This window comes from Rhincodon typus, chromosome 31 (genome assembly GCF_021869965.1).
Source record: "Rhincodon typus isolate 14 chromosome 31, sRhiTyp1.1, whole genome shotgun sequence".
In the NCBI taxonomy this organism is placed as follows: Eukaryota; Metazoa; Chordata; class Chondrichthyes; order Orectolobiformes; family Rhincodontidae; genus Rhincodon; species Rhincodon typus.
The window spans coordinates 18,674,181-18,691,159 of NC_063362.1; the positions used below are offsets into that span (position 1 = coordinate 18,674,181).

General features: G+C 39.8%; 2 protein-coding genes across 10 annotated transcripts in view; both read left to right on the forward strand.

The window, feature by feature from the left end:
* Positions 1–16,979, forward strand: part of aldh4a1 (aldehyde dehydrogenase 4 family, member A1) — a 419,312-nt gene that overhangs the window by 232,263 nt on the left and 170,070 nt on the right. The window lies entirely within an intron of this gene.
* Positions 1–16,979, forward strand: part of ubr4 (ubiquitin protein ligase E3 component n-recognin 4) — a 259,887-nt gene that overhangs the window by 173,301 nt on the left and 69,607 nt on the right. For 4 of the 7 annotated variants that reach the window (XM_048614952.1, XM_048614954.1, XM_048614957.1 and 1 more), the window contains 12 exons: positions 468–572; positions 4,054–4,209; positions 4,778–4,946; positions 5,116–5,215; positions 6,093–6,200; positions 7,277–7,390; positions 7,573–7,782; positions 8,086–8,235; positions 8,349–8,576; positions 8,920–8,998; positions 9,669–9,893; positions 11,516–11,681. In XM_048614952.1, the coding sequence (XP_048470909.1) occupies positions 468–572; positions 4,054–4,209; positions 4,778–4,946; positions 5,116–5,215; positions 6,093–6,200; positions 7,277–7,390; positions 7,573–7,782; positions 8,086–8,235; positions 8,349–8,576; positions 8,920–8,998; positions 9,669–9,893; positions 11,516–11,681 (1,810 nt within the window). The remainder of the gene's footprint in view (positions 1–467; positions 573–4,053; positions 4,210–4,777; positions 4,947–5,115; positions 5,216–6,092; positions 6,201–7,276; positions 7,391–7,572; positions 7,783–8,085; positions 8,236–8,348; positions 8,577–8,919; positions 8,999–9,668; positions 9,894–11,515; positions 11,682–16,979) is intronic. The other 3 variants (XM_048614953.1, XM_048614955.1, XM_048614956.1) reach the window with 3 other exon arrangements.

Below are 16,979 nucleotides of genomic sequence, written 5' to 3' on the forward strand. Positions count from 1 at the left end.
TTGTCTGCAAAAAAAGGACAAAGTTAGTGTTTTTGGTTGTGACCCTTTGTCAGGGTGAGGCATCTTGGATTCAGCCTGTTTCATTGGGTTGTCACTTTGACTCACTTTGTTCATTCTCAATTTTGCTCATACTGGTGATAAGTAGACCCAATGAATTTGAAGTCTACAAAACTATAACTTTCACTGACACTGTGCAATAAATCTGGTTTTGCTAGATGTTGCAGCTATTTTTGTAACTGAATATTTTATTGACTTTTAAAATAAATATTTTGAGTACTGTAAACCAGGCAATGTGGCTCTGCTTATGGAAACAGAGACTCAGCATTTTGTCATGATGCCATTCTGATTGAATGCAGGTTTCCTGAATTAGATTTTTCCATCTTCACTGTGTTCTTTGTATAAGAAAGTACCCTTCTAGGGTTCGCAGTGTGATTATGCTACTTGATTTTGACTTTTGCTTTTAACAGGTAGCAGCAGTAGTGCACTGGGTCTACAGAGTCTGGGACTATCTGGACAAGCACCCAGTTCCTCTTCATTAGATGCAGGCACATTGTCTGATACCACAGCCTCAGGTAACTATAATGTATAAATCTGCTATAGATTTATAGAAAAATGTTTGAGATCATCTGATGCATGATATCTGTCATTGTTGGACTGTAATGATGATTCAGGAAAGTGTTTTAATCTGACTCTGTGGTGTAGTGAAATATTTGTAAATTGTATTGAGTAGCAAATAAAATGAAGCAGACTAAGAATAATGTTGAATTTTACTACAGTTAAAGATATTGTGATAAAGTTGTTAGTCAGGAACACTTGATGTTAGCTTGTTGGTTGACAAGTGATTCCCAGTAACAGAGTTTGGAGGTAAATCCAAGATCATACTTCACTTTATTTGCATGTATCAACTTGCCCTTGAGTCCATCTGCATTCTCCATGTATGTATCATGTGGAGTTCTGTCAGTTTCCAGCCCTGCAGGTGAAGTGTGTGTGTGTTTGTTTGTTTGTTTGTTTACCTCAATTTTCATGTTGGCGAATCACCAAGGGTTTACTAAGTTGTAGAGAACTCTGTAGCTCAGGTGACTCCCCTTCCTAGGTAAAAGGTAGCAATGTTGCTGTGACTAACCAGTTGGAGGCAGGTATGGAAAATGAAAAACCAGGTGAAGAAAACTAAATTTCAGATTGGTCAATTTAACTGACTTTACATCTCCGGGAACTGTTTCATGTGAGATGTGTTAACTGAATAAAACACTGAGTTAAATGGGAGTTAAACATTTAAAATAAACAATATTGAAACTTTACTGCAAACAGGTTAAAGTTTTATGTGTTTTGCTCAGAGTGGAAGGCAGTATTAACTGGCTCTCACAGAAGGTTCAATGGTGCAATATGCTATTTGCCCAATCAGTCCCGTAATGGTAATTACCCTCCACATGAGGAAATATCTCTACTCTCATTTACTTACCCTGTTCTCATGTTCTTTCATCCCTTCTCCAACCTCTCCATCCTAATCCTGTTAAGAGGATTCTGCTTCAGCATCCAACCCTGGAATTCATTCCTAAACCTTGCAAAAGGTTTATCCTGCGCTCTTCTACATCTCTGACATTTAATCTTAAATGATTTTAGTCAACCTGCTCAAATGTGTTATGACAAACCTCTAGGACTCTGGATGGGACATGAACCTGGCCCTTACAGTTCAAAGGCAGGGGCACTAGCACTGCACCCCAAGAGCCCTTATTCAGTCTTATACTAGTGATGCCTTGTTTTACAAGCCTCTGTATCCTCTGGAGTTTAGAACAGTCAAAGGTGACTTAATTGAAATGTGTAAGATGCTGAGCGGACGTGACTGGGTAAATGTTGAAAGTTGAAAGCATGGTTCTTGTTGTGGGAAAATCTAGAAGTAGGGGTCATTGTTTTAAACAGATGACCCCTTATCTTTAAACTATATATTTAAACTTCTGAGGGTTGACTGTCTAGAAATCCCTTTCTCAAAAGGCAGTGGATGCAGAATCTTCAAATATTTTTAAGCCGGGGTAAATAGATTCTTGTTTACGAAGGGGATAGAAGATGATTAGACAATGCAGTAATGGAAATTAAATCAGATCACCCATAATCTTATTGAATGGCAGAGCAGTCTGGAAGGGCTAAATGTCCTACTCTTGTTCCACGTTTCTGTGTTCACGACTTGGAACAGTCACCTTCAAACTACTACACCCTATCCTTTCACTAGTTAAATATATTTGCAGTATAGATCTATAATCAGCATTACAGCAAAAATGTATCTAATTTTCAAATCTTTCTTTGTATTCTTAATTAGGTAGCATCCTAGTGAATTCACATTTATCCTTCTCTAAAATCTCAATATCCTTGCTTTTAATGAGATCCATCACTGTGTATAATCTAAAGGAGATCGTATTAAGCTTTTGCACGGGCTTAGCATTACTTCTTGACTTTTGTGTTGAGGTGATCTGCTGAAGCTGGACAAGATAAGCTACCAGAAGAAACTTGGGGATGTCTGGTTGGGACATTTGCAGATTGGAACTTTGCAGATCACAATTTTAGTGTCTGGTTGATAGTGAAGAGAATGACGTCAATAGTTCGGTTTCATGTGTAGAAGAGGAATTCAGTCCAGAGAAATGCACAGTAATGCGTTCAGATAAATATACAACAAGAGGGAGATTATTCGGTGGAGTAAAGGAATTAAGAGTTCTTGGTGTACATGTTCACAGATCCTTGACGATAGGACAGGTAGATAAGATAGTAAAGAAAACAGGAATGCTTTCCTTTATTGGCCAACTAAACTCTTTAGAAAGCAGAGAAAAAAATAGTAGAAGTAAATAAAACACTGGTTGAGCTGAAATTTCTTATATACTTCTGGTCACTGCATTACTGGAAGGACATAATTGTTCTGGAAAATACGGTGGAGATTACCATAATTTTGCTGGAGCCTGCAAGTTACAGTTTTGAGCAAAGATTGGACAGACTGGCGCTATTTGACTTAGAACAGAGGTGGAAGAGGGTTGACTTAATTGAGGTGTACAAAATTATAAGGAGCCCAGGAAAGATCCGTTGCAGAGATGTCAGTTGCTTTAAGATGACAGAAGGATGAGAAGGAATGTGTGGTGAGCATCTGGAATTTGCTGCCTCATTCACTATTGGGGATAAAAGTCCTCAATTCATTTTAAAAAGTATCTGAATCTGCATTTGAAGTGCTATAACCTGCATAGCTATGACTCCAGTGATGGAAGGTAGGATTAAAACGGGCAGCTAGTGTTTCTTTTGACTGGCGCAAGCTTGATTTGCTGAATAGCATCTTTCTGTGCTGTAACATTTCTGTTCTGTGGTTGTTTTCTACACCACTTGGGTTAAAATGTTAAAATCTGGAATATCTTGAGCATTTTTAAAGGCTGCATCTCTGGTAAATAAAGACTTAAATGCCCTGTGAACCTGTACTTTTAATTCCCTCTGCTGTTCCACAACATTGAGCATACTTCCTTTCGGAGTATAATCACTTCCATTAATTATGACTACGATTATGACTCCCAAACAAATTAAGCTAATCAGCCCTTGGAAATTGTGTTCTTAGACTTTCCCAAAACTGTAATTTGGTCTAACAGTGGATAACTCCCTGATATAAATTGTGTAAATGGCCTGTAATACAGGGAGCCAATAGAACTGAAATTTTGAATGACCAGCCTGTGTAACAGGAGGCTCGTCAGTTTCCCAGAAGAATTAACCCATTCCAAAATCACCAAGCAAGAACCTCTGTCACCCCATTCAAATGTTGAGAAAACAAGTGGCTTCAGTTAAATATGGTATTGCTTCATAAAGCAGTGAAGCTTTTCTTCTGTGTGAACTTCATTTCTGTGTGAGAAACGTTTGTGTAATTTGATCAGTTGCTAGAACCTTTTTTGTGTTCGTAATTCGCTGCTTCCTAATTGTTACAATGTTGAAATGCTGCTGAAGGCTGTGCCAATCCCATGGTGCGGCTTTGTTTGTCTCAAAAACATTTGTGCTTGTGCTCACGGTTTGTAAATATGGTGTTTTTACCTGTAACAGCCGTTGCTATGCTTTTAGCTCCAGCCTCTGATGATGAAGGGAGCACAGCAGCAACAGATGGATCAACGCTGCGAACATCACCTGCGGAACATGGTGGCAGTGTGGGTTCGGAAAGTGGGGGCAGTGCTGTTGACTCTGTTGCTGGAGAACACAGTGGTAAGAGATTGACTTGTGCAATGAAATGTTAGACTTTAAAAGTAAAAAGGATATCACATGAAATCATTTTCTTAGGGTCAAGTTTAAAACTTCACTTTTTTTAAAATGATCCTTTTGTGGCAGCAGTTGCAACCTTTATTATCTTTACAGCCTGAGCATCAATTGCCTTGTAGCTGTTCTATATGTAAGAATGTTTTGAAGATTCTTCCACATTGAATCTCCACCGTGTTGCAGATGCTTTACATCTCCAGTCAGTTTGAATTGTGCTGTTTTACTGCAGCTCCTGGTGTAATGTTATCTCAAGGACTGACCCTACTGTAGAGTCAGCAATTCATTGCACTCAACCCGTAGTGGGTTGAAGCCTGAGAAATGGCCATACTTGTGATTACCTCTCTGTTGCTAGGAGGAAGTAATTACCACAAAGTATATGATTATGCATGTGCATTGTAGCTGTAGATGTGTAAGGGCCTATATATACATGTACATGTGCATGAATATTTGTATGTATATATGAATCCATAATACAGCTATACACACTTTAACAAGTTTTAAAAAAATCTATACATAGTGTCTGGACGTAGCAGTGCATACGGCGATACAACAGTTGAGGGGCATCCTGCTGGACCAGGCAGCGTCAGCTCCAGTACAGGAGCCATTAGTACTACCACTGGACAGCAAGAAGGTGAAGGGTCTGAAGGAGAAGGTGAAACAGAAGGTGACCTACACACAAGCAACAGGTGAGAAAAGACACTGGCTTGAAGTCCTAAAGTTGTTTTTCAATTCAAATCTTCGTGGAGTGAAAACATTTGTGATAAATTACATTTCCCCTGACAGTAACATGCAGTAGTTCATTGAAAAGTTGTGTAAAGGGGTAGCAGTTTATTAATACTTTTACTACTTCTCAAGCAGGCTCCACATGGTCCGGTTAATGCTGCTCGAGAGACTTTTGCAGCATCTGCCACAGCTCCGTCACGTAGGTGGAGTTCGAGCCATCCCTTACATGCAGGTGAGAATAGTTTGGTCCAGTGGGCTCATTCTGATTATTATCATTTTACATTACTAGGGTGATGCAAAACGTATTTTTCAGTTAACTAGAAATTGATGTATTAGGTCTATTGGCAATAACAAATTTAAAATGTTTCGCTGTTTTTCTGAGAAACTGCAGGGACATTGGGCATTAGGAATGGGCAAGTACTAAGTGCTTCATGTCCAGGGTTCACTCTGCTTTTCATTTTTCCTCTAATCGCAAAACCAATTTTAAGAATGTACCTGTGCTACATGGGCTACAGTAGTTCAAGAAAGTAGCTCTCTGTCACTTCTCCAGAGCAGTTAGGACTGGCCGATGAAGCTGGCCTAACCAGCTATGATCTCATCCCGTGAAAGAAGAAAAATAATCAGTAAAATCGTTAGAACTTGTGCTTTGTACCACAGCCCTCACTTCATAATTTTAAACCCACTGAGTCTGTCCTGTTGCATTGTGATCAGTGATTTGTGCTGTCCCCTGCATCTATTTAATTTGGCTTTTCACCCTAGATCTAGGCTAATGCAGAGTGCAGAACCTTGGTATAACCCAATTAAAGCGCTCAAAAAATTTAAAGTAGAACTAACTGCCTTGTGAAGTTAGTCAGGACTTCATCTTTGGAGATTAGGGAATGTTTCATTACACTTTAATACCTCAGTTCCCTTTTGGATCCCCAAAACTTAGCTTATACTGTGCAAGGACGTAACAGCAAAGAGTTAATAACTATCATGGAGGAAATTTAGCTAGCATGGAGTTGGTGACCAGTTTTTATGGAATTGATCAATTTCGAAATGTGTTCAGTTTGTGTACAGGCGTTCTATGTCACTAATGTTTGTTATGCATCTGTCCTTTCCTCCAACAGGTAATCCTAATGCTGACTGCTGATCTGGATGGAGAAGATGAAAAAGATAAAGGAGCCTTGGACAACCTCCTGTCCCAACTCATTTCAGAGTTGTGTATGGACAAGAAGGTACTGGTCTCTTAGTCAATCATATGGGCTTTCTCACCATCTCCTTTTTAAGATTAAAGAGCTCTCAGGCTTCTGCCAGTGTTGTTGTTCAGGTAGCCACAAAGATACATTCAAGAGTAATATGGATACTTGACCTTCAGAAATAATTTTCTCATTACCCCAGGTCAGATTACAGATCATGGTTGGTGTAGGCATACATTTTAAGATTTGCACAGACTTTAATTTCAATAGTGTTAATGAAAATTAATATTACAGCTTTTTGTACGTTCAAAATCCTAAATAACACATTTCATAGAAATATGTATAACTGCATGATCATCAGTTATTCTGTAAGTAGAAGTGCTATTGTAGTCTATACTGTACCGAATGCTGTTACATACACACATGCCCTAAAGGAAGTGAGATAAGACAAAGTAGCAGAGGTAGACTATTTGGCTCATCTAATCTGCTGTGCGATTCAGTGAGATTATGGCTGAATTGATAATCTTCACCTCCACTTTCCTGCTTTATCCCCATAACCTTTGATTCCTTTACTTGATACAACGGAGTGCTTTGCAGTGTCTGTGGTTGTGGACGCAGGGATTGGCTGTCCAGATGTCACGTTTCTTCATGGAGTAGCCTATATTGGTTATGATTCAGTTCTGCAATGCCACCCTGATGAGCTTTCAAATTGAATTCAGCACGTCTGCTAATCTGTGGACTGGTACCAACACAATAACCATGGGAGTCATCAGATTGTTCTAAAAATCTACTTAGTTTACTGATGCTGCTTTTAATAAATGGAGATCAACAGCTTTGCCTCATTTGGGCTGCATGTGATTCCAGTCCCACATTACATGGTTGACGTTTAATGCCCTCTGAACTGAAAGAGCAAACCATCCAGTTGTAAGCAAGTGCTACATTGTTCAGTAATAAGACATTCAGCACTATTACATCTGGACTGCAGTAATTTAAGAGTCACTGCCTTGGAGAAACTAGTGACAGACAATAAATAGTCTTGCCTGTATCACCCATATCTCAAGAACAAATAAATTTGTGATGCTATCTCTTTTTCCTGAATTGATTGTGTTGCTCAGGATGTTTCTAAGAAGAATGATCGCAGCCCGCTGAATGAAGTGCACCTGGTGATCATGAGACTTCTCAGTGTTTTTATGTCCCGAACTAAATCAAGCTCAAAATCTGCCTCTGAGGTATGTCAGTGCTGTGAACCATATAAATTGTATTCAAGCTGTCACACTATTCTGTTGTTTGGAACAATTTTCAGCTGCATTACTTATAGGGAGTTTTTACAACCCCATCAACTGTATCATCTTAAACAATGAAGGATGTCTTTTACTCGAAGTTGTTGTGAATTTAATTATATTTCTTGCAGGCTTCCTCATTAATCTCCAATGCAACAGCCACTGCATTGTTAAGTTCAGGTGCCATTGACTATTGCCTCCACGTTCTTAAGTCACTGCTGGATTACTGGAAAACACAGCAAGGTGAAGAAGAAGCTGTGGTAACGAGTCAGCTCCTGAAACCACATACTTCTTCTTCGCCTCCAGACATGAGCCCATTCTTCCTGCGACAGTATGTAAAGGTAAGGCTTTGTAATTGAATAAAAGGCCTTATAGTTTAGCATCAATAAAATAATTGACATTGTGCTTCAAAGATAGGAAGTAAAGTATTACTTGGGATTCATGGCATGTTTAGAGAACAGGAGTGTATGATGCATTTGAGGTGGCAAGGTGTATATAAGCACATATGAGGAGGGAAATATACTTTTTTTTGCATGAGGTTAATTGAGGCAGTAGACAAATGTGTTGGTGATATTATCCCATGTTTAATTAAGTACAAGTTTCAGTTTGTTCTAACTCTTCCTAAATAACTACTGGTTTTTCAGGGTCACGCTGCAGATGTGTTTGAGGCATACTCACAGCTCTTGACTGAAATGGTGCTGAGATTACCGTACCAAATAAAGAAGATCGCTGATGCAAACTCTCGGATTCCACCGCCAATCTTTGACCATTCTTGGTTCTACTTCCTGTCTGAAGTGAGTGTCTGATTTGGAAATCCACAGCAACACCAGCTGGTCATGCATGGTTGTGGTGTCTGCTCGTGCAGTTGCTTAGTTCTTTTAACAGTGAAAGCTTGTTCTTGTTCCAGTATCTAATGATCCAGCAGACGCCTTTTGTTCGTCGTCAAGTTCGCAAACTCTTACTGTTCATTTGTGGATCAAAAGAAAAGTACCGTCAGCTCCGAGATCTACACACACTTGACTCTCACGTTAGAGGAATTAAAAAACTGCTGGAGGAGCAGGGAATCCATTTGCGTGGTGGTGTGGTCACAGCATCCTCAGGATCTGCACTGCAATATGACACACTCATTAGCTTGGTGAGTTGAGGCCTACTGCTGGTGATCATGACTCTCCTATTGCTGGCCCATGATAGTTATTTAATCTTCAAAATAAATCTTTTGTGAAACTGCATTAAAATGTTTATATTACATTTTTAACAGTGGATAGAGGTTTACAAATGAGGCATTTTTCAGACTCTGTCCGAATGGTATAAGGTTCGACTTCACAGTTTCATGTCATACAGTCTATCTTTATCTTTTAGTCCATTTTGTATTTTTCAACACTGCTGATGTCCAATTTGTTAACAAACAGTTCAGCTTCGCAACTATTTATTCTGTTCAAAGTGATTAACTGTCAGTTTAATACCTTTGCCTCTTTCAGATGGAGCATCTAAAGGCATGTGCAGAGATCGCCAGTCAACGGACAGTAAACTGGCAAAAGTTCAGCCTCAAGGATGATTGTAAGAGTAACATTTAATTAAGCTGTCTGGGTGTTTGCTATGTTAGTGCATGTGCAAATGATTCCCAGCATTTCAGTTCTATAGAGATTGTCCTCCACATTCTGGTACAGTTTCCAGAGACTGACATTTTTAAAAAAAAAAAATTCATATTTTCCTTGTTTACTCTTATTTTAAAAGCCTACAAAGTTCAATTTTTTGTTATCAGTTTCATTCAAGCCAAACTTAAAGCCATGGATCACGGTATCTCGTTTTAATTCAATGTTACAGCATGTAGTCTTTGCCATTTACATTTGCGTCATGAGCCATCCTGTACAATCCAACTCCCCCAATGCCTTCAATATATTTTTCATGTAAGTCATTTTTATCTGAAACAGCAATAAACTCAGTATCTGTAAATGCTTATGTACTGAAACCCCATTCAAAACACCCAAAGTTTTCTTTGAAAAGTAAATCTTAGCTCAAGTAGAGCATTTCCTGAACATAATGCAATGGTGGCATTTTAAAAAAAAAAAAAAAAAATTTTTCTAAACATTTCTTCCGCTTCGGCAGAAGGATTTTTTGTGATCTTTTTTGCTAGTGTTAAAATTGCATTTATGCTTCAAGTAAATCAAATAAATTGAACCTCTTATCTGTATTTCCCCTTTCCTCCCCTCCCTCTCTTTCCCGCCAGCTGTTTTATATTTCTTACTCCAGGTTAGTTTTCTTGTGGATGAAGGAGTCTCCCCAGTTCTCCTCCAATTGCTTTCCTGTGCACTCTGTGGCAGTAAAGTGCTCTCTACAACATCGTCCGGCAGCACAGGGGGCACTGGAACAACTGCAGCTTCCTCCAGCTCAGGACAGTCTGGGTCCAAATCTTCCAGCAAAAAGAGCAAGAAAGAGGAGCGAGAGAAGGATGGTACGCTGTAAAAACCTCACTACAAACTATATTATTAGGGAAAATTATAAGCATTTACATATCATAGTGAAATAAAAGTGTGTGTGTGTGTGCGCACATGATTAATGTTAAAGCAAATGAAAATGACTTCTGTTGTCTACAAACTTAAACCTCAGACAGGAGATCGAGTAATCCCTTATGTTTATGGATAATGCCATTCAAGGGGAGGCAATGGCCTAGTGGTATTTTCACTGGACTGTTAATCCAGAGACCCGGATAACGTTCTGAGGAGCCAGGTTCGAATTCTGCCACGGCAGATGGTGGAATTTGAATTCAGTAAAATATATCTGGAATTAAGAGTCTAATGATGACCATGAATCCATTGTCGATTGTCAGAAAAACTCATCTGGTTCACTAATGTCCTTTCGGGAAGGAAACTGCCATCCTTACCTGGTCTGGCCTACATGTGACTCCAGACCCACAGCAATGTGGTTGATTCTTAATGGCCCTCTGGGCAATTAGGGATGGACAATAAATGCTGCCTAGCCAGCGACGTCCTCATCCCGTTAATGAATAAAAAAAAAATTGCTGTGCTATTATTTATACATTTTCCCTTGATGATGTCATTGATTTGACAAATTCATTTGGACCTTTTGTAAGGAGTTTGATGCCAAACACCTATTATATACATTTTCCTAATGACAATCTGCAAAATGAAAATGAAATTACCGTTGGTTAGTATCCTGTCTTGTCAGTTTCTGAATCTGGGGTCAAAGCCAAACTGAAATTGGAACGAGATTGGACTGCTCTCTCTCGACACTGTTGCATAAAATCAGTCTGCTGCATTTAGCCTGTTGTGTGGTAATGGCATATTCATAAAGCAGTTGTTGCCAAGGCTTAGTAAAATTGACAATTCATGGTGTCTGTAATATTTAAGGTTGACTGCTTTGGGAAGTAGAAGTTTTTACATGAGAATATAAGGGTTTTCTGTACGGTTTGAACTCGGGCACTTTTCTTTGCAGTAAATTGTAATCATCCTCTTATCAATGCTGCAATTCAGCTGGGGTTGATGGAACAGAACTTTTACTCTTGCTAACTTCTGTTGTATCCGCTCAGATGGTGCTTCATGAAACAATATTGTGGGAGCTTTATGGTGTCTCTAATCTTAGCAGACCCTACTTTGGGAGTGTTGCACACCCTACTGTGTCCAGGCAAGATGTGCAATTATGAAAATATTCTTAATGTAGGCAAAGGAAAAAACAACCAGACTATAACAATAACTCAGGCAATGTCTCAGGACAAGGTACATCTGTAATTATTTCTTCTTTCTCACTCTCTCTCACTCTCTCTCACTCTCTCTCACTCTCTCTCTCACTCTCTCTCTCTCTCTCTCTCTCACTCTCTCTCTGTAAAAGCCCTGGAGCTCTTGTATTAAACTATAATTGAATCCCTGCAAGCTTGGCATCACCACCAGAATGAGCAAGAAGGTGTTTAACCCTCAGGCAAGCTGGGGATGGGCAAATTGTGCTCTTGCCAGCAATCTGAGAACACGGGTCAAGTTTCTATAATGCAAATTGTTAGGCTGTGAGATTGTAACTTCAGCCATGTCAGCCAGGAAAATTGTCATCCTTCTCTTTTAACAGAGAGCACAAGCAGTCAGGAAGATCAGCTCTGCACAGCTTTGGTCAATCAACTGAATAAGTTTGCTGACAAAGAAACTTTGATTCAGTTTTTACGATGTTTCCTGCTGGAATCGAATTCCTCATCTGTGCGTTGGCAGGCTCACTGTCTTACTCTACACATCTACAGGTGAGTCATTTTGGAAAGAATGAATGACAAATTGCAGTGGTTGGACGATCTAACTTGTTTCTGGATGGAACACAAGTACTCAATACTATTGCTGGGACATTCAGTCTTTGCAGTATCCAGTGACTTTATCTGTGTCTTGATGTCACATGATGTAAATTGGTTGAAGACTGGCATCCGTGATGCCGGTGAGCTTGGGAGGAGGCAGAGAATCTCACGGATCAGCCTTACGTTTTGGGCAGAAGTACTGCCTTATCCCATAATTGAGAATGGGAATATTTGTGGAGCAGCTCCTGTTACTACAAAATAAAACAAATTGCAGATAAACACATATTGCTGGAGAAGCTCAGCAGGCCTGGCATCATCTACGGAAAGAAAGCAGAGATAATGTTTGCAGTCCAGTGACTGTTTTTCAGATCAGAAATGTCACTGAACTCAAAAGTTAACTTTGCTTTCTTTCCATAGATGCTGCGATACCTGCTGAAATTATCCAGTAATTGCTGTTTTTGTTTCTGTTAACCATTGACTTGGTATTTATGTCAGTGAGGTTGTTGGCTTGCTGATAGAGCTAGCTGGTTATTGTATGGGCGTTTTGTCGCCATGCTAGGTGACATCATCAGTGCGGCCTTTGATGAAGTGATGTTGTTCTACTTCGCTTGGTATTTATATGATCAGGTCTGTTAAGTTGGGTTGTGTCATTTTCGGTTCTGTTATCCGTGAGTTTGTATATGGGGTCTAATTCCACGTGTTTATTGATTGCAGTACAGGTTGCAAAACCAGGCCTCTAGGAATTCCCGTGCATGTCTGTGGTCAGCTTGAGCTAGGATGGCCACATTGGCCCAGTTAAATTGATGGCCTTCATTATTCGAGTGCACTGAGATGAGGGAAAGTTCTGCTGCTAGCTGGTGTTTGTGTATCCTGATAGCTACTTTCCTTCTAGTCTGGCCGATATAATGTTTGTTGCAGTCATTGCAAGCACTGTTCGTGTACATTGACATACCACTAGCCAAAGAAACACTTGCCACATTACAGGGTGCAGCACGGATGCCAACTTCAAACGGCTCCATCAGCAAGGACAAAATACTCAGACTACTGGACCTGTGCCTCACCACACACTTTCTCTTTAATGGCCAAATGTACAAGCAAATCAATGGCACACCTATGGACTTTTTGCAGAGGCAGTCATGCAAAGACTGGAACATACTACCCTCCCCCTCATACAGCCAAAACTGTGGACCCGATACGTGGACGACACGTTGTCATCATTAAATGCACCAAATTAGAAGAGAGACACCATCTCATCAACAACATTTCGAATTTCCGAGAGAACAGGAAGACCAGAATCAACTTCCGTTTCAGTATATAGGAAGGCAACCCACACTGACCAAATCCTCAGTTTCCACAGCAATCACCCCAACTTCCACAAACATTGCTGTGTTAGGACACTATTCGCATGGGCCACAACTCACTGCAGTGTGCCAGAACTACACAAGAAGGAGGATGAAACACCTACACAAGGTCTTTGCTAACAATGGATATCCCAACAACTTCATCCGCAGGCACCTACTAGATAGATGACGCCAAGAGGACACAGTATGCCCCAGTACCCTGGCCACACTACCCCATATCAAGAACATATCAGAACTGACAACAAGACTCCTACAACCACTAGGAATCATGGTAGCTCAAAAACCCACAGCCACACTATGACAAACACTCATAAAAGGACCAAAGACCCCATACCCATGATATGCAGGACCAACGTAGTTTACAAAATACCTTGCAATGACTGCAATAAACAATACATCAGCCAGACTGGAAGGAAACTAGCCATCGGGATACACGAACACCAGCTAGCAGCAAAACGACACAACAAACTTTTTCTCATCTCTGTGCACTCGGACAATGAAGGCCATCAATTTAACTGGGACAACGTGGCCATTCTGGCTCAAGCCAACCACAGATACTCATGGGAATTCCTCGAGGCCTGGCTTTTCAACCCGCAATGCAATCAACAAATGTGGAATTAGACTCCACATACAAACCCACGCCGAACAGAATTGGAAATGACACACCCCAACTTAACAGATTGGATCATATAAATACCAGGTGGACTAGAACAACATCACTTTATCGGAGGCCACACTTATGTTACCTAGCATGGTGATGAAGCATCTGTACGATAACCAGCCAACTCAGCGAGCAAGCCAACAACCCAAGCTACAAATGTTTGCAAGATCCTTAAATTTGTGTCAATTTTTGAAATCTCCAAAAACTATTCCAAAATTGGGCGGGTGCCAGACTACATGGTCTCCAATCTGAAATGTGAAACAAATTCATAACGCCCTTAATTCTTGGGAAGTTAATGTGCCATGATTTGTTGAATAAATTAATTGTGCATAGTACCTTTAATTATTTCTTTTATTCTAACAATGTCAATCCTCAACATTTTCTCAGCAACAGCCTTTGTTGAATGTACATTGTCCCAAAGAGAACCATTATCAGCAATTTTCTACAGGCAGACTTTTCTCTGATTGCCCATGTATAAGATTCCCATTCGAATATTGGATAAATATGCCGTTATCACAGCTATATTTTTAGCTTATACTAGCACCAATGTTTCAGCAGCTAAGGTATTTTTGTTAGCCTGAGAAGCTAAGAAAATAAAGGCTAAGGACAGCATTTATTGTTACTTTCCACCAAGAATATAATAAAACTTGTTGCACGAGAATAGCTATCCAGGAAATTGAAATCACTATAAATACTGCCTTTGTAATTTCTGGGCCACTCAAGGCTGGAAACCTGGGTGTGCATTTTTCTGAACTTAATTTTTACAATTTTTTAATTTGCTCTTGAATTTTTGAATACTAGGATCAAAAATGCTACTATTCAGTTCGAATACGTCATAGGACATGAGGTTTAGCCTGAGTGTAACCATCCAGTTAAACTTCTCAGCTGGCCTATTTCTTCCTTGGATGCAAAATCATCATTCTGAGGGAACTTGGCTTGAATTATTGGGAAGTAATTAACACTTTCCCAGTAAGATTGTTGATCTGAAGCCACTTCTGATTTATTCTGTTTAATGTCTAATCCTGACTTCTGATCTTAAATTCCCTTTTAATTTTAACTACATTTGTAGCCAACTCCACTGCTAAGTGGAGCTCTGCACCCATCTGTGCAGAATTGGAGTGACACTTGGTGTGATGCCACTAAACAGAGGACTGTTTACTAACATTTGAAAGTTTAGGTGATTTGAGAGATTGCCTTATAAGCTTTTGCTTTGCTGCAGATGCAACTACATAGCAAAACTTGTTTGACGTAGCGGTGTAGAGAAAATCTCCATCTGGTAGCTTCACATCAGAAAGGTGAATTCAACCAAGTATCAGTCCGGGTGCAATTATAGTACAGCACACTTTGCTTTAACCAGCACCTAGTGAACCAGTATGTTTGAACAACAGGCAAAAATTATATACCTGAAATATCAGAAGTTTACTGTATCATTGTGATCTCCACGATGTCCAAGTAGTCAATTGAAGGGGCAAGTGAGAAGACTCTTTGCCAGTAAGTTTTTTTTATTTAAGGCAAAATTACATTATTATTTAAGTGTTTTAAGCTGTAAGTAAAGTGTAATAGTGATGTGTATACTCCCTGCATTATGTTTCTATTACTTAGTGCGTGTTTTTACATTGATTATATGGACTCGTACACTCTTGGTCCCTCGCTTTCGAACAGTGCAAAATATACAAGTATGATGTCTGCATTCCATCTTCGTTGCTACTGTGTATTTCTGTGAAAACACGACTTTTCCCTCGCCCAATAGTTGCATAATGCCACAGGTGCAACTACACATGTGCAGATGAATTATAGTAGCCATTTTTAATGGTGGTGCTCTTTTCCTACCTTGGGAATACACGTTCCCTTTTAATTTATGTTTCACACGTTGATGAATTTCCATAAAACCTCTCTATAGAAAATAATCAATGTATATTATATAGATGCTGCCAGTCCTCCTTTGTGACACCAGTAGCACATTGCTGGATCTGCTTCAAGCTGAACACAACCTACTTTCAGTGAAATGGATATAACTGGGAAATACCATAGTCTTGCTGCACCATTCAACCCATAAACACATTTAACTTCCATAGCTTTACAGTCTTTACCATCTGCTTCTTGATTTTAAAAACTAGTTTCCTTTTGAGACTTCTCACCCTGCAAAAATGTAGCTTTTGCATAGATTGACTTACATTTCCAGACGTGTGGTTGAAAAGAACTAAACTGTTCTTCAAAGTCATTTTCCTGCAGCAGGGGGATCTGTTCTCCACCATCTTGATGACCAAGTTTCTCTTTGAAGTCCTGTGCCACTTGTCTCGTTTTAGGCTTCAGTGTCCCATTGGGAGCCCCTTTTCTTTGCATAGCATCTGTGTGATAAGGCAGGCAGGCAGGCTGTCCCCTATCTAGTTCCTCAGTGTAATCATCAAATTTTTTTTTGGCTTCCTGTATCTGTTCAAATTCTGATCTGTTTGTTGCCTCTTTAATGTTTCACCCTGGGGGGGCGGGGTCTTCGGCTTCTCATGGTGTTTCCAGCCTGTTCCATGCTCCTTGTTTGTGTCAGGTTACATCCACCTCTTGCCTTTTATCTCCTTTATGGACTACTAGTGGCAGATCTCTCTTTCTTTTTTTCCCCCCACCAACCGTACGAATCATGATCTTTTCTTGTACTATGTGCACTTTCAGAAACTTTTCTTGCCACTCCAATCTGTAGTTTTGCCTTAACTGTTTTTTCTCAGTTCCTATCCACTGAACTCTGGCTTTTTTTCCTCTGGAATATTCCAACATTCCCAAAACTGAAACATTAGACTTTGGTCTTCTAATGAACTGCAGATTTCTAACTAAACACTCCTGGTTTTGAAGTTTCAAAAGCTAAACTCTTCCTGAGTTAACTTCCTCCCTTAACTGTTCAGAACAATTTCCTTTCTAGGAGAAACTATGACTGCATCTGACTTCATTTGAGGCTTTTTGAACTGAATTCAAAAGTTTTAAACCAACTTATTTAAAAACTTTCTCAAATTCAATTCTGCTAATCTGCTGAGCTTGATGTTTTTGCTGTCTAGTCATAAACCCCCACAATATAAGCAAAGAGACAACAAGGTGCAGGGCTGGATGAACACAGCAGGCCAAGCAGCATCATAGGAGCAGAAAGGCTGACATTTCGGGCCTAGACCCTTCTTCAGAAAAGGGGGAGGGGAAGGGGGTTCTGAAATAGGGAGAGAGTGGGAGGTGGCTAGAAGATGGATAGAGGAG